At 48.1% G+C, this 16,638-nt stretch overlaps 1 protein-coding gene and 1 long non-coding RNA gene across 17 annotated transcripts in view; one reads left to right on the forward strand and one right to left on the reverse strand.

Moving 5' to 3' along the window:
* The window catches only part of PTPRT (protein tyrosine phosphatase receptor type T), a 1,083,381-nt gene extending 1,072,063 nt beyond the window's left edge, over positions 1-11,318 (reverse strand). For all 16 annotated transcript variants that reach the window (XM_070472652.1, XM_070472647.1, XM_070472651.1 and 13 more), the window contains exon 1: positions 11,218-11,318. In XM_070472652.1, coding sequence (XP_070328753.1) covers positions 11,218-11,305 — 88 coding nt within the window. In that variant the 5' untranslated portion in view covers positions 11,306-11,318. The remainder of the gene's footprint in view (positions 1-11,217) is intronic.
* Positions 11,319-11,701: 383 nt separating this feature from the next.
* On the forward strand, positions 11,702-16,619 carry LOC139036776 (uncharacterized). The gene is made up of 2 exons (XR_011489632.1): positions 11,702-11,787; positions 16,163-16,619. It is a non-coding gene; the product is annotated as an uncharacterized lncRNA (long non-coding RNA).
* Positions 16,620-16,638: the final 19 nt, after the last annotated feature.

A 16,638-nucleotide genomic window follows, 5' to 3' on the forward strand; every position in this document is an offset into this window, starting at 1 on the left:
CACTAAAAGAGTGACCAGTACAGAGAGAGGTCCCAAGTTAAACTAAGAAATTCTGTTTTAATGTAAACCTGTGACCGATTCATGTTGATGTACGGCAAAAACCATCACAAGATTGTAAAGTAATTATCCTCCAATTAAAATAAACAGATTAATATTTTTAAAAGAAATATCATAGGTAAAAAAAAATTTTGTTTTTAAAATACACATACATCTTAACACACAATGGTGACCTTGAAACTCTGGGATTTGTTCAGATTACTCCTCCACCAAAAATTGTGTTCAAGGGGTCAAGTCCCAGGATTAATGTTCTACTTGGAATACATGTCCTCTGTACAGAAAATCTAAGACTTAATTGAAATGGAAAATTTGCACTGATAAGTGCATCCCCCAGCAAAGTTTTTTAAACTTCTGCTTGAAGCAAGAGTGCTATGGAGTTCAGTTAAGGTGTCTCCATGTTTGAGCTGAGCATCTGAGCAGTTGGAAACTGTAGGTTTCCTTTTGCCAGGAGGTTCCACAGTTCCTCCATAAATCCAATTTAAAGGGCCTCAAGACAATTCAACTCAAGTGTTCGAGAGCCGCCCTCTGCTCTGTTCTAGACAATTGTGTTTAGAGGAAGATAACTATCCTAAACTGGAGCCAACTGAGGTACAGAGAAGAGGCTGGCCATGCTCCTAGACCCTGACTATAACTGATCATTCCTCCCACCCCACCCCTCCCCAGTCCTGGTTTGAGACATGTTAGAATCTTCTTTAAAGTCTTTGTCCTGAAGTTTCCAAGCTAAAAAACCATTACCCCAACCCAGTGTACACATTTCCTGTAATAAGAAGGTAAAAGGATAATGTAAAAGGTAAACAGAAGATAAACAGAAAATACCTGGCAAGTGGAAGAAAAAATAAGAGTTAAAAGATCAGAGCTCTGGATCTGGAAATAGGAGAGAGATTAGATATGGGAACAGTTCTGAACTCAAAGCTGGTCCAGTGGAGCAGAATGAGATCCTTTACCCAGTCCTGCGTGTAGAGCTATGCAAGTTTCACGGAAGCACGTGCAGCAGCCTCACCTAGACACCAAGGACGAGTATGCCCCCATCTCCTTCACAGCAGGAAGAGTGCCTGGCGCCCAACCTTGCACAGTCTGGCTCAGAAGGACTGAGGATGACAATGAATAAATGAGAAACTGCTCAAAAATCCAAGCCCCTGAAAGGGGAAGCCAGACAAGCACTTCCCCAAGGCAGATGAAGGGCAAACTCGAGGCGTCTTGGTTTCCTCCTTCCTCAAGGTCACCTTGCAGAGGTGAGTCCAAAAGGGCCTGGAATTGGGACCATTGTAAACTGGTCACCCTCCCACCTACTTCCTTACAGACAACTGCCTAGACAAGCACAGTGGGGACCTTTGCAACCACCACTCCCAACACCAAGCAAATAGGCAATGTGTAAAAAGAGGTACATTTCTGGAGCACATCCCCATCAGGAGTTCTAATGTCTGGTCAGCCCATCTGGATTTCACAAAACCATCCTTCCTGGAAGATTTCATGGGCCCCATCCACACATGTATAAGTACTAAGTCTGATCCTATGGACAGTAACCTGCCAGGCTCCTCTGTCGATGGGATTTTTCCAGGCAAGAATACAGTAGTGGGTTGCTATTTCCGCCTCCAGGTGATCTTCCTGACCCAGGGATTGAGCTTGCATCTCTTAAGTCTCCTGTGTTGGCAAGCAGGTTCTTTACCACTAGCGTCACCAAAATACTGATTGATGTTCTTCTGTAATGACTGTACTACTGCCTCAGCAATCAAATCTAAAAGTTCAGAGAGGACATGTTTTGATCCATATAATAATTTTTAATTTACATTAAGCCTTTCAGTCACTGCCAACTTAATTCTCAATTTTAGCCTGTAAAAATTAAAAGGAAAAAAACTGTCTAAAAATAGGTCCAAAAGGCCTAAAATATTAAGTACTAAATTTTTTCCTAGGTATCCGTATGCAATAAAACTAACAAATTTCAGCTAAATTTTATTAATACCCTAACCTACTGTTTCCTATTAACTGGGTCTTGTGGAGCTTACATACTAGTGTGATCATTTTATAGTCTTAGAAAAACACAGTACTTCAACTTTTAGGGTAAGGTTTATAAATTTTTCTGATGAATCTTCATATTAATTCATTTTTCACCTTCTGACTTTCATAATTTTTTTAAGATTTAAGTCAATTGTGAAACAATAAATCTCTTTACTCAAAGTCCTTTAGAGAGTAAAATCTTGACACTGAACTGACACTGGTGCCCAAAATAATAAAAAGAATGAAAAGATGTGAACACACTTTAAAAGTGATGTTTGTATTTTTCTCCAAGACCTGAAATTTCCTATACCATGGGTCATTTATTTGAGGTTCCTGAGGCTGAGCTCCTAACATGGTTCTGAAAGATCTTCCATTGCTGGGAGTCAAGACCTTAGGTGTTCCCTCCCTTTGAGGGTGAGCTGAACCCAGCGACTTAACTTGAACATGGCAAGAGTGATGGGATGTCACTTCGGAAATGAGGTTGCAAAGACTGACTTCCAGCTTGCTCTTACTCTCCCCGACCCCGCTCTGGCGAAGCCAGGTACCACGCTGTGATGGAGAAGTCCATGGAGCAAGGAACCCAGATGGCCTCCCTCCAGCTCATGAGGAACTGAGGCCCTCAAGTCCGAGAGTCATGAGTAACTGAATCCTCCGAACAACCCTGTGAGCGATCTCAGGAGCAGACCCTTCCCCATTTGAGCCCAGGTGATAACAGCCCTAGCCACTATCCTGACTGCAGCTTGGGAGAGACCCAGAGTACCCAGCTGTGCCATCCAGAGTCCTGATTCAGAGAAATGGTAAGAAGATAAAGTCACAAAGTCTTGAGGGATAACTGATTACACAGCAACAGACAACTCACCAAGCTGCCTTAGGGTGAGACTGCATTTCTGTTTTTCCTTTTAGAAAGTTGGTGCTCCTGTTTATAATAGCCAGGACATGGAAGCAACCTATGTCCATCAGCAGACGAATGGATAAGGAAGCTTGGTACATATACACCATGGAATATTACTCAGCCATTAAAAAGAATTCATTTGAATCAGTTCTAATGAGATGGATGATACTGGAGCCCATTATACAGAGTGAAGTAAGCCAGAAAGATAAAGACCAATACAGTATACTAACGCATATATATGGAATTTTAAAAGATGGTAACGATAACCCTATATGCAGGACAGAACAAGAGACACAGATGTACAGAACAGACTTTTAGACTCTGTAGGAGAAGGTGAGGGTGGGATGTTCAGACAGAACAGCATTGAAACAAGTATACTATCAAGGGTGAAACAGATCACCAGCCCAGGTTGGATGCATGAGACAAGTGCTCAGGGCTGGTGCACTGGGAAGACCCAGAGGGATGGGATAGAGAGGGAGGTGTGAGGGGGGATCAGGATGGGGAACACATGTAAATCCGTGGCTGATTCATGTCAATGTATGGCAAAAACCACTACAATACTGTAAAGTAATTAGCCTCCAACTAATAAAAATAAATGGAAAAAAATAATTAATTAAAAAAAGAAAAAATTAAAAAAAAGAAAGTTGGTGCCCAAAAAACACTGACAGTGAGCACCTGGGCCCATGCACTTAAGGGCTAATTCCAACAAGCTTAAGAAAAGAGGAAATGGTGGCATCAACATCGAGGCTATACTCACAGGCAAGCACATGCTACAACAATGCCAAAATTATTTTTTAATTAATATATTTGCATGATCAAATCAACTTTTAAAAAAACCCAAAGAGATAAATGGTCATAGAGGCATGCTGTTTAAAAATGTCTTTCTTAAATGGTAACAATGACCCAATATGCGAGAGAGCAAAAGAGACACAGATGTAAAGAACTGGACTCTGTGGGAGAAGGCGAGGGTGGGATGATTTGAGAGAACAGCGTTGAGACATTTTTTTATATTACCATATGTGAAACAGACCAGTCCAGGGTCGATGCATGAGACAGGGCACTCAGGGCCGGTGCACTGGGACAACCCTGAGGGATGGGATGGGGAGGGAGGTGGGAGGGGGGTTCAGGATGGGGGACACATGTACACCCATGGCTGAGTCATGTCAATGCATGGCAAAAAACACTGCAATACTGTAATTAGCCTCCAATTAAAATAAATAAATTAATTTTTTTAATGTCTTTTTCTCTCCCTAACATTACCAACAGCTCTTGTTTTATTCAGTTCTCTTCCAGTATACAAATAAAACACTACAATGGGCAGCTCAGGCTATGACATCTCCACAAAACGGGACCAGGTCTCTTTGTAAGAAATAACTGACTGGATGTTTGAAACAGAAAACCTGGAGGTAAGCCTGAAGTTCCTTGTTGTCACAGAAAAGTCAGGATGGTTGTCAAAGATGTCTGAAAATGGAAAAAAAAGGAACTGGTTTAAAGAGGCTGTCGTTGACCTACTTGTGGCCAATTGAGCAGCGGAGAAAGGCATAATTATAGTCCATTAAAGTAAATCCAGACCATCCAAGGCCACCCGTTCATGAGGATCAAACCCTTAAGCAGTCTTTAAAACATTCTTCTTGCTGAAGTTGAATCCATGAATTCGTGCTTGGTTCCAAAGAGACAAATACACGACCCTTAAGCAGATGAATAATAACCATCCACCGTGATTTACAAAAGGACCAAAACAAATGGGCTTGTCATCTCATGACTGGCGTTGGAACCACTGGGATAAACAGGAGTAAAGCAAAGTCGGGGTGATCTGAGAGGAGCAGGATTTCCAGGATCTTGGGAAGCTGGAGCTGGGACTGTGGGTGACATTCCCCTGGATGCGGTCGTGATGCCCGGAATGTTTGAGGTTAATAAACATCTGAAGGGCAGCGCAGGGACGGCCGGGAGACACATTCTTCTGGGGTGTTGACAGAAACCCCCAAAAGACAGAAAAATGCAAGGATGGAACTTTTTTCCTCACCCCTAAAAGCTGTTCATCCTGTTAGGAAACTAAGAAGCCAAAAACATGTATCTGCCCCCGAGTAGGGGGCTTCCCAATTTCTACATCCTTGGCTTAATGAGAAAGACAATGGATGAATGGTCTATTCCTTCCCCTTCCACCACCAATCCAAAGCCTACCACAACACTCCAGGCAGAAAACTTTCACATTCTCAAATTTACCAGACATTGCCAAATGAGCACTCAGAAAAGCTATTTCAATATTCACTACTCAACAATGAACAAAGCCACCTAATTGCTCAGATCCTTGTCAAAACTTAATAGTCTTAAACTTTTTCATTTTTGCCAAACTGATGAGAGGGAAAAGCTAGCTCATTGATTTATTAATTCACAGCCAAAAGAGCCTAAAGGGGGTGGAGGGAACCACCACAAATAAAGCCTTGTAGAAAACAAGTGCAACAAACTATTTTGGAGACTGGCAAGGCTTCCTAGGTGGCACTAGCGGTAAAGAACCTGCCTGCCAATTCAGGAGACATGGGTTCAATCCCTGGATCAGGAAGATCCCCTGGAGGAGGGCATGGCAACCCACTCCAGTATTCTTGCCTGGAGAATCCCATGGACAGAGGAGCCTGGCGGGCTACAGCCCATAAGGTCTCAAAGGGTCAGACACAACTGAAGCGAGTTAGCATGCACGCACACATGAAAGGCATAAGTAAGAGTGATGCTGTTTACTGGGTGCCCGTTTCATGCCAGGAACCGAGCTTGACAATAAACAGGAATTACTTTGGCTCTTGAAGCACTAGGGCACTAGTGTGCCCCACTCACAGATGCAGAGATAAAGGTTCAGAACAGTGAAGTAACTTACGAAGTTCATATCACAAGCCAGGAGCTGGGATTTAGAGAGTTACTCAACCATCACCACCTCCAGTTTTCAAATCTTTCCATTACTCTAAAACATTCTCTCATGCCCACTGGCTACAAATCCCTGCGCCCATGCCCAGCCCCGGGCAACTACTGTTCTGCCTTCTGTCTCCACAGAGCTGTCTTCTCTGAATATTTAATGTAATATGTAATCTTTTGCATCTGGCTTCTTTTGTTCAATGTAATGTTTTCTGAGGTTCATCCAATGCTACAGCCTAGTATCAACAGCTGATTCCTTTTTCTTGCTAGTAGTAATCCACTGGATGGATTCACCAGTTGAGGGACATCTGGAATGTTCCCAGCTTTTGGCGACCATGAAGAACGCTGCTACAAACATTCGCGTACGTGTCTGTGTTGACATATGTTTTCATCTCTGTTGGGTACATTCCTAGAAGTGGAATGGCTGGATCCTATGGCACGTGTGTGTTTAACTTTTCAAAGAAACTGCCAAACTGCTTACTGAAGTGGCGTCACCATTTTTTTTTACCAACCACCCCCCATCCAGCCTGAAATGAAAATTGTAAGCTGAATATTCAAGAAATTGGAAATAGTCTCTAACTCTTCCCCTCATGTACCAGTGAATGTGTGTATGTGTGTCAGACAGACTTCAGCAGTTTGACTCCAGGGTGAAAAATTAAGTCTAACGCTGTGGACTCGCTTCCATGGATCAGTCACCCATTGATGGTAGATCTGGTTGGGACTTTGGAGCAGCCTTCACCTGGGTAAATAATAATACCTAGGATACTCCAAGGGAAATAGTGCTGACATTTTGAAATAAAACCAGCCAGAAGGCTCACCATTTCTCCTCACCTTTTCACACTCTGCCTTTTTGACACATTAATTCCCATTTTTCACAGCTGAGTTCTGGCAGATCTCTTGGGATCTATGCCTTACATCCTCACTACACCCCTCTATTTTTTTTAGCACCTGTAACTCTTACTGATAGACAATAAATAATTATTATCATGGTCATTTCTCCCTCTTCCAGGCAACTCAGAGTGTCCAGCAAAGCCACCTCCGATGCTGAAGGCCATCACCCCCACTGGTCACCCTGTCCCACCTGCACACACCACCAGGGATCCCCCATCTCTTTGGCTGCCTCTGATTGCTCTTAATCCATAAAAAACCTGCGGCGTTCTTCCTCTCCAAACCAATTTGAATCCACTTTATAAGATTTCACAAGACACTCTAACTACTTTCTAATATCTACATGGGTACTGCCTCCTAGCCCCAGTTCTGTAATGTGCCTGCAAATGCTGTTACACCTGTCAGGCATGGTTTGTTTTCAATAATCTCATAGCTTTTTATTTCTTGGAATGCCACATCCCTCCATGTGTTTACTTAGTCTTTGCTTATTTGTCAAGTGCACAAAGCATCTTTCTCCCCACTGCCCCAGAGTGCCAAGCACTTGATTTCTAGGTTAGGTAAGAGATAGAAACAGAGCAGGAGGCAGAGCCCGAAGGCACGGAAGACAGTGTGAGGGGGGTGGTAGGAAGGGAGAGAAGACACAGGCAGTCGCTTGCCTGTTACATCATGCAACTGCTTGGTTTTCTATCTGTTCTCATTTACAGGATGTGTGCTTGGACACAAACAAGCCTATCTTTGAACGGCCAGATGTATTAGTAACACCTGTTTCATTCCAAATCTTTCTAAAAGTGGCTGCAGAGAATCAAGAACTTCCCCTGACAAAAAAAAAACAAAGGAGAAGAACTAAAAATCATCACCAAAACTCGGCTAATTTTCAATTCATAACTGAGCTTAACACCCGTGTCCCCTTGGCCTGCGTACATACACCAATGCCAGGGCAAGTACGAGAAAAAGCGCCCCTTCAGGACGAAGCTGTACAATGCACTCACTCTGAGTGTATCATCTTATCTAGTCTTGACAAAATCCAGCAAGGTAGCTATATTCATTCTCACCCGACAGGTGAGGAGCTGGGGATTCGAGGAGTAAATAAATGACTTGCCCACGCTGGCACAGCTAGAAAGAGGCAAGAGCAGAATTCAAACTGAGGACTTAAGACTCCAAAGCTCATACTCTTTTTTTTTTTTTGCTCAATCAGGCTGCCTCCTGAGTTAAACTTCCCCCCCCACACACCATAGTTGCCATGAGATTCCACCATCTCTTCATTACCATAAATAAATATATATCAGGGACCCACCACCTATATGGCACTGCTCTTGTTTCCACAGCAACACACTGTCAGAGTGTCATGGGAGTATCCCGTGTTCAAAAGAATGATGCTGTAATGTCCTGTGATCGTGGCTCTGAAAGGTGACAGTTACACTACTACCGAGGGCGCCGTCTCAGCTGGCAGTCTGGAGCCTGCAGGAGCCGCGCTGGGGCTAAGCAAGAAGAGGAGAGGAGAAAGGCAGTGGGTTGCAACCCAAGACAGTGGTCTGCTTTCGCTACGAACATGCTTGCGATTGTTGCTGAAACAGAATCCAAGCCAGGTTTGCACGTTAATTGTTCTTTTATTAGGAAACAAATCAAGCAATCCAGGAGAGAAAGTCAAATTTGACTGTACTGCTAACAGTTCCCCAGAGGTAACGATTATCAAGTTAAACGACTACATCGCTAACAACTGCCATCACAAGTCAGTCCGTCTCAGATCCGTTTTTGCTCTCAATGTACAGATGCCAAAACCCACTAGTACATAAATGAATGATTCCCTCATCCATTTGTTTAACTGTCTCCTTCTTTCCTCATCCCAAACCATGTTTTTGCCACACTTTTCAGAGGCTGGTTTTAAATGCTTTTCTCTTTTTTTTTTTAAACCATCATTCCTTACAAAAATCATCCTGGCTCATAAAACACATCTCACAAGAAAGAAGAAGGAAATTGCCTTTTGATGACAAGCTTTCACCACTGACTTTTGGACACCGTGACCAACATGTTACAGCAAAACATATCACCCCAACTGTGTACTTGGATGTAAGCTTACAAACTGAAATTGCTTTTGAGACTGGGAATTTCCAGACAAAAAGACTATGGAGAGCACACCACTGAGTTTTTAAACATATTATTTACCCAAACTTGCCAAAAGTTTTAAATCAGATTCTTTCGAAGAAATCAAACTGAGTCACATTTATACTAGATTTGGATATCAAAATGTCTCCATTTAGAAATAAAGTATGAAGATAAGTCCGTTTTTAAAAGTCAGCATTCGCAGCATTCCTGCATCTACAAGTGCAGCTGTTAGAAACTTGGGAAAAATAATTAACTTAAATGGTCTAGTTAGCATTAAACCAGAGAGAGGAGATACCACGGAAAATTCCCATTTTTACAAATGAGTGAGACTCAGAATGCATCAAATCTCCAACACAAGCTAATCCCCTCTCGTTTAAGGAGTCCTTGGAACAAACGCAGCCACTTGCTAAGTATATGCTTCACGGGGTCTGCAGAAAAGCCACTCTGCTCAGGAAAAATCAAAAGAAACATGGTTCCCTAACAGCAGATTTCTTCCCAAACTGCACTCCAGGATTGCTTTCCTTTCCCCAGTGTTCCGAAGAGCAAACAAAGAAAAGGTGCTCGCTCCTCACACTTCTCTAAATGTTTTAACAAAAGGCTGCTGAATAAACACATTACTCATTTAAAAATTGAAAAGAAGTTCTATTCCGGAGATGAAAGCAACCAGATTTGCATTTTAACAGTTGTGGGCGAGCGCCACCTGGCGGGAGCATCCGGAACCGGCGTGCTTCCAGCATCCGGCAGCTTCCCAAGCCCGGACGGTTTTTACCGCACGCTGCCCAAGAACGCTGCGAGACCCGTGGAGGAATATTTCTGATACTGATTCTCGCGGAGGGAACGTGAGTATCACTCGCGGGTGGCAGGCCGCCCAGGCCCTGGAGGATAGGGAAATGTAAGTCATGAGTGGTGCTTGGGTCCCCAGGAATGCCCCCAAGTACCCTCCTTCCTTCCCTGCCCTAGCACACCTACCACAGATCTGAAACGAGGGAAACAGAATTGTGCACCATCTTCAGAATGATGTGTGGCTGTCCCTCCTCTCTTACTGGCTAAGCCAACCTTTCAGCTTCACACACCTCAAAAGAAGTGTCCTAGTCACCTAACTTCCCAGCCACGAAGCAGGCTGTCCCCCTTCGCATAAGTCCCATATTCAGTTTCCACTTTGGAGTAAGGAAGACCCCAGTGCATTTCCCAGGGAAGGTCACTCCAGCGGCTCTTAGCCTCGGAAGCAGCCTATTTAAGGAGATTACACTGCCCACGATTTCTTTCTCTTTCTCTTCGCTTTCAGCGTGATAATAGATGGGCACCGCGGCTAGTCATCAATTCAAAACGCATCTTATCCTAAGTCCCACCTGCTCATCTCTGCCTGCCCCTGTGATCCCGGCAATCTCCCCTCTGCGTGGTCACACCTGAGCTAATTGGTGCTAAGAAACTTCAAAATGATTCCGAACTTGCAAGCATACCTGCACTACTTCCACCCTTCTCTCCTTCCCCCACCGCCTACCCTTTGGGGAGCTCAGGGCTGGAAGCTGCCTCCAGTGGGGTCTGGGATGTGTAAGACCCCACCCACCCCAGGTCCTGCTGGCCTCCGGTACAGGCCAGCTTGCCACTAGGAGGCCGCCAGGGTGATCCCACACACACTAGGGGAACTACGTGTACTCGCCTCCTTCCCACGGTCAAGCCTAAATACGAGTCCCCCAAACTTTTCTGGAGCAGACACGCTCACAGGTCAAAGCCGCGACACCGAAAGGGCCTTCACAGGGGCGCCCGTTTACTTGGGATGAAAACCACGGGGTAGAAAGGAGGGCTCGCCGTCTCAGTCTAGAACACGAACACCCCCGCGGTGCTTCCAGCGGCGTAAGGACAAGCTCAGGGGCGCAGCATGGTTAGAGCAAGTCTGGAGCCGCCTGGATCTCCCGGGTGAAAAGAAAAGCCACCTCCCTGGCAGCCTCGGCCTGCTGGCGACCAGTCCTCCCCACGAAAAGCGCGCGCTGCCCTGGAAGCTGCGGAGAGAGGACGCTCCCCCCCACCACCACCTCGGGCGTCGATGCCGCTTCTCATCTCGCCGCCCCAAACACTCGAGTGACAGATTCCGACAAGTGGGAGGCGGCGAGCGGAAATATTCTCCGCAGCCGCAGAAAGTTACTCGAGCCCGGGGACCGGCAGGAAAGTAAAGCGGAGCACTTGACCGAACGCGGCGGGCCGAGGGACGCCGAGGGCCAGGCACGCTGGCCCGGGCGCGCCTGGACGAGGCAGCCCGCGGCTGCAGGCGGGGACCCGGGCTCCGGCAAACCCCTCGAGCCTGCACAACTTTCTCCGCCCGGGACCCAGCGGCGGACGCCGGGATGCGCCGAGGAGGGAGCGGGGATCGGGGGCGCACTCACCTGCGGCGCTCTGCGCCCGGGCGCCGGGCAGCGGCTGCAGCTGCAGCCGCAGGAGCAGGCTGAAGGCGAGCGCGGCGAGGTTCGCCATCCGGGCGGCAGCGGCTCAGCCCCTTCCCGCGGGGGCTGGGGCCGGGACTGGGGCGGGCGCGGGGTGGCCCCGCATTGCCGGCGCGGCCGCAGGGGTGCGCGCCGCTGGGCTCCGGGAGCCGGCGCCGCTGCGCTCGAAGCCGAGGCGCGGCGCGAACTGAGGCGGGAGGCTGGGCGGGGGCGGGACGCGGGGCGGGGGGCGGTGTCCCCGGAGTCCTAACGCCGCCGCCGCCGCCCGCCCGCCCGGCGCTCCGCCTCGGCCGCGCACACACCCTCGCGCGCACGCCCGCGCCTCGCACACGCCCGCGCCTGGCCCACGCGGGCTCCCCGCGCACCCTAGCCCGGCCAGCCGGCTCGGGGCCGCTAGCTCGCACAGTCACGCGCCTACACGCAGCGCCCCCGCACCCATGCTCCCCGCGGGGTCCTCGCCTCTTCGCCCGGAGCCGAGCCGCCGCGTGCACTGTCTGCCGGGCTGGGGCGCAGGTATCGGCGGGCGGTGGCTGGGAGGGAGAGAGGGAGCTGCCGTTTGAACTCAGAGTGGGCGAACAGGTGAGTGGGGGACGGGTGCGAAAGGGGGGAAGGCGGAGGCAGCCGTTTGGACCCGGGATGTGGAGCCAGGTGAATGGGGGTGATGGGAGGGGCCTCTGCCCTGAACAGAAGCAGGTGTCCACTAACGAGGGTCTCCGGCACGCCCTAAGATGAGAATTCCATGTAAGAGTCGTCACCGCACCACCAGCACACATACAGATAGATACACACACACACACACACACACACACACACACACACACACACTTCTGGGTGCATCGGTGCACCACAGTCGCCCCCCACCCACCTCATCAGCCTCCCAGGTACCCCTCTTATTCACCCACACCTCCCTCTTGTCGCCAACCCCAACTTGGGAGGGGGGCGAAGACTGGCCGTGAGGCATCCCAGCCTCTCGCTGCCTTCGCCCTTCCCCTTTTTCCGGAGACAGAACCCTGTAGCTTTTTCCTATTTCTTCCCGGTCTGAACAAAGACCCGGTTGAGGCTGAAAGCCTAAAAGCCATCAAGCCATCGATCAGAGTCCGGGCTTTCCCTTGCAGCCCACAGGCAGCGACTCTGCCCTCCTGCGATCAGGAGATCTCATGGAAGACACCAAGTGCCGCTTGGTCCTGGCTAGGGGCTTGGGTTGTAAAAGCCAGGAGAAGGGTCTCTGGGCAAAGCTCAAGGGATTCACACTCTGTAAACCTGACCAGCCCCCTACACCCCACCCCATCCCTGCCTCATCTTGTTGGGATTCCAAGGATGGGATTGGACAGACTGTTGGGGAGAAATACAAAAGTCAGGCATGGCTACGGGGGGCTCTGGATTGAGTTGCTATGGCAGAGAACACAGTTTCTCTCCCCTGTACCCCAGTTCCCCCTAGATGCAGTGGGACACTTGCCTTGAATGGAGACCCATTAACTGCCCCACACACACACACACTGCACTTGTAATCTCAGGCTAATTCTCCCACTCCTGTCTGGCTCCCCCACCACCTTCAAACGGTGAAGGACTTAGACTAGGTCGTGGATTAGCCAGTGCTCATCTATGAGGAGGCCCGGGAGTGGACCAGCTACCTCAGAGACTCTTAATAATTCTACAGATTTCAACAGGGCACTAAACCATGTGCCTAGGAGCACAGAGGTGACTGGCTCTCAGGACAGCTAGGTTGGGAAGATCCCTTCTACTCAGAGCTAAACAGCTGACTACAGCGTCCGTCAAACCCTCATCCAAGGTTTGTCTCAGGCAGAGGAGTTGCTAGCAGGGCCTGACCCTAGCCCATGACCTGTGACTCTGGACATGGCTGATCCCAGGACCTGACCCAGGAAGCAGGAGATTTCTAAGCCACTAGGGAGCTTCTGATTTCTTATAACTTGTCCTTGCTCCCTTTGGCTCCACTTCATGCCCTCTCTCAAACTTTCTGGAAAAGCACAAAACGCATTCCTCAATAGTGTCTTCAGAGCACAAACCCTCCCATATCCACACTCTAAAGGTGCTATATTGCTGCCCTAACCCGCTGAGTGGTGTTCACGTGGCCCCAAAATAAAGCTCCACTCCAGGGACTTCCCTGATGGTCCAGTGGGTAAGACTGCTTTCCCAATGCAGGGGGCCTGGATTCGATCCCTGGTCAGGGAACTAGATCCTGCATGGTACGACTAAGACCTGGCACAGTCAAATAAATATTAAAAAAACAAAAAAAAAAAAACTCCACTCCCAAGGTAACCAAGCTGGCGAGTAGGACCATCACCTGCCCTTGTCACTGGACTGTCCCTGCCCCTGTTGAAGCCAGGGCTCTCTGTGTTTTGCTTGTCACCCTCTGCCTGGAAATTGATCCCTCTATTTCTTCAGGAGCCAAACCCACCACCCAGTAAGACTCTGACTCTGGTCCCACCACCGTGCCTTTGCACCTGCCGTTCCCTCTTCCTGGAAGGCCCTTCCCTGTATCACCTCCCTGAATAGCTCCATAAATGACTTCTCTAGCCAAGAGGCACTTCCTGCCCACGGCCAGTTGCCAAGGCCCCCTGAGACAGCCGCTGAGGCGATGCTTTTCACACGGTGGGGGTGTGGTTTGTCTCCTGGGTCTTTTCCACAAGCCTAAGTTCTCAAATGGCACCTGGACACGTAAGACAGGGCTGCTGGCTGATGGGAGGTTGAGGGGAGGGGTGGCTCAGGGCCACAGATGACTGGCTTCTCAGAGGAGGGACTTCGTGGAGAGTGACAGCATCATCTCCCACCCTCCTTTGCAGGAACTTCAGTGCTGAATGGAAAGGAGGGGCTGCTTTCCCATCTGCCCCCATCAGCCCAGGGAGCTGGGGGATCTTGACCACATATTCACTCCTGGCTCAGGTCCAGTTTCAGTGTCAGTGCTGAAGCAAGGAGGCCAGGGTCTGGGGTGAGCTTTGTGATGGCTTCAGAGGGCCCCCTACCCCCTTTCAATTCCATTCAAGAAGGTGGCCCCTTCTCCTTAATCCCGGGGGACTGTGGGCAAGCCCTCTCTCAGCCCTGGTGTCCCTGTCTACACAGTGACTTCCCTTTCAGCTCTGGGGGCGCCAAGATAGGAGTATTCAGACACTTTAGCTGCAGATCCCTCAAGCATAGTTTGAGGGGCAGCCTGAAATACATATTCTTTCAACAAAGGAGCTGGCTGACTGCCATGTGCCGTGGCAGGACTGTGGGTTTGCAGCTTGTACAGTAGACTTGGTTTTTGCCTTCCTGGAGCTTGCAGTCTAGTGGTAAAGACCGAACAAAGATCCAGAGGAGACCTCCATCTCCCCAGCCCCTCCCTCTGCCCCCAGTGATGGTCAGCTCTACAGCGGGGATCAAAGGACCAGGGGGAAGACACCTTGGGCCAGGATGCCTTACTTACCCATGGGGAAAGCCTGGTGATGTAGCTACTGTTTTATCCCCTTCTTATCCACAAGGAAGCTCAAAGAGGCTTCACCCTGTGTAGGGAGGCGGCTGAGGAGTGGCCCTCCACTGGAGCCTTCTCTCTCCTTGCTGTTGGGCAGGGTACCTCTAGTCATTTAAATACAGAATTTAGAAACTGAGTCTTTAGTCACACTAACCACATTTCAAGTGCTCAGGGGCTTTATGTGGTTAGTGGCTGCCATATTGGACAGCACAGATATAGACCATTTTCATTAACACAGAAAAATCTACTAGCACTGCTCAAACTACAGCCTGTGGGCCAAACGTGGCCCACTGCCTGCTTTCTTTTTAAATAAAGTTTTATTGGAACACAGCCGTGCTTATTATTCATTTGTGTACTGCCTATGGTTGCTTTTAGCAAAAAGTTCTATTAGACAGTGCTGCACTCAAGCAGGCGTCAGCAAACTACTGTAATAGGGAAGAATCTTTGCATTCTATTACAGGTTAATACTAAAGGGATGTTGCCTATAAGCTTAAATTATACATAATGGCCCATTTCTGGGAAACCTGCCTCCCAGATGAGTGTTATGCTAAAATACCTTTGTTTAGCATCACCTGTGAATGGCTGCAGGAAAGAAGAAATTAGTATACCCCCTCAGGAGTTTGACCAGAACCACAAAATGTTTGAAATTACCCCCTCCCCTTTTAGTATAAAAGAAGCCAGAATTCTAACTGAGGGCAAGCTGGTGTTTTGGGACGCTACCATCTTCTCCGTCTTGCTGGCTTTCTGGATAAAGTTGCTGTTCCTTACTCCAGCAACTTGTCTCTGGATTTTTTGGCCTGTCCTGCAGCAAATATTACAAGCTTGAACTCAGCAACACTGCCACCTGTAAGGTCCTTTGTAAAGTCCCGCTTTGGGGTGCAGCAGTATTATTGGATAATGCATGTTTTTGTAGAACAAAGTTGTTGAGTCGTGAGGTTCCACTTGAAAAATACTTACAGTTTTTTAGTTGCATTTGAGTTATTTATATTTGCATGTCTTGACAGAAAGTGTAGCGGAGCAGGATCCTATGGGGACTTCCCAGAAGAGCCCTTGATCTAGGTCCTCTGCCTGCCTCTTGTCTGTAGAAAAACTGTGGCCTCCTGGGTTTCCCTGAGGTCCAAAGAGTACATTTACTCAGAGAGGTGAGAAAATACAGAAAGAAAGGAAAATAGTCAAAGAAAGTCAAGTCGCTCAGTCGTGTCCGATTCTTTACAACCCCATGGACTGCAGCCTACCAGGCTCCTCCGTCCATGGGATTTTCCAGGCAAGAGTACTGGAGTGGGTTGCCATTGCCTTCTCCAAAAATAGTCAAGCAGTACAAAATAATAATAGTTTAGCTGTTAAACAAATTCAAGGACTTTTAGTCCTTCCTCAGGGGCTATAGATAATACTCTGAGCCATGTCCTTTGCGCTGTTTTGCAGATACCGAAACCCCCACCAGGTGGAAGAAGTTAACTGTATACCGCCCACAAGCATGTAGCCCCAGTCCAGTTGGAACCAGAAGGCTGATGACATTGACTCCTGATGACCTCACCACCAACCAATCAGAAGCATGTCCACGAGCTGATCACACACCCCAGAAGCCCCCTCCCTTATCCTGTCTTTAAAAACCTCCCCCTAAAAGCCTTCAAGGAATTTGGGTCTTTAAAAGACTAGCTGCCCTGGGCTCCTTGCTTGGTTCCCTGCAGTAAACACTGCCCTTTCCTTCACCAGAACCCAGTGTAAGTAAATTGGCTCTCCCGCACGTGGGAAAGCAGAAATTTGGTTCAGTAACAACAGCACTGGTGCTTATTAATATTTCTGCCATAAAAACATTATTCACATAAGCCAGAATCTAGCCCACCTCCTGTTTTTATAAATAAAGTTTTATTGAAACACAGTCCTGCATATTTGTCTAC

Source organism: Odocoileus virginianus, chromosome 9, assembly GCF_023699985.2.
Source record: "Odocoileus virginianus isolate 20LAN1187 ecotype Illinois chromosome 9, Ovbor_1.2, whole genome shotgun sequence".
Classification (NCBI taxonomy): domain Eukaryota; kingdom Metazoa; phylum Chordata; class Mammalia; order Artiodactyla; family Cervidae; genus Odocoileus; species Odocoileus virginianus.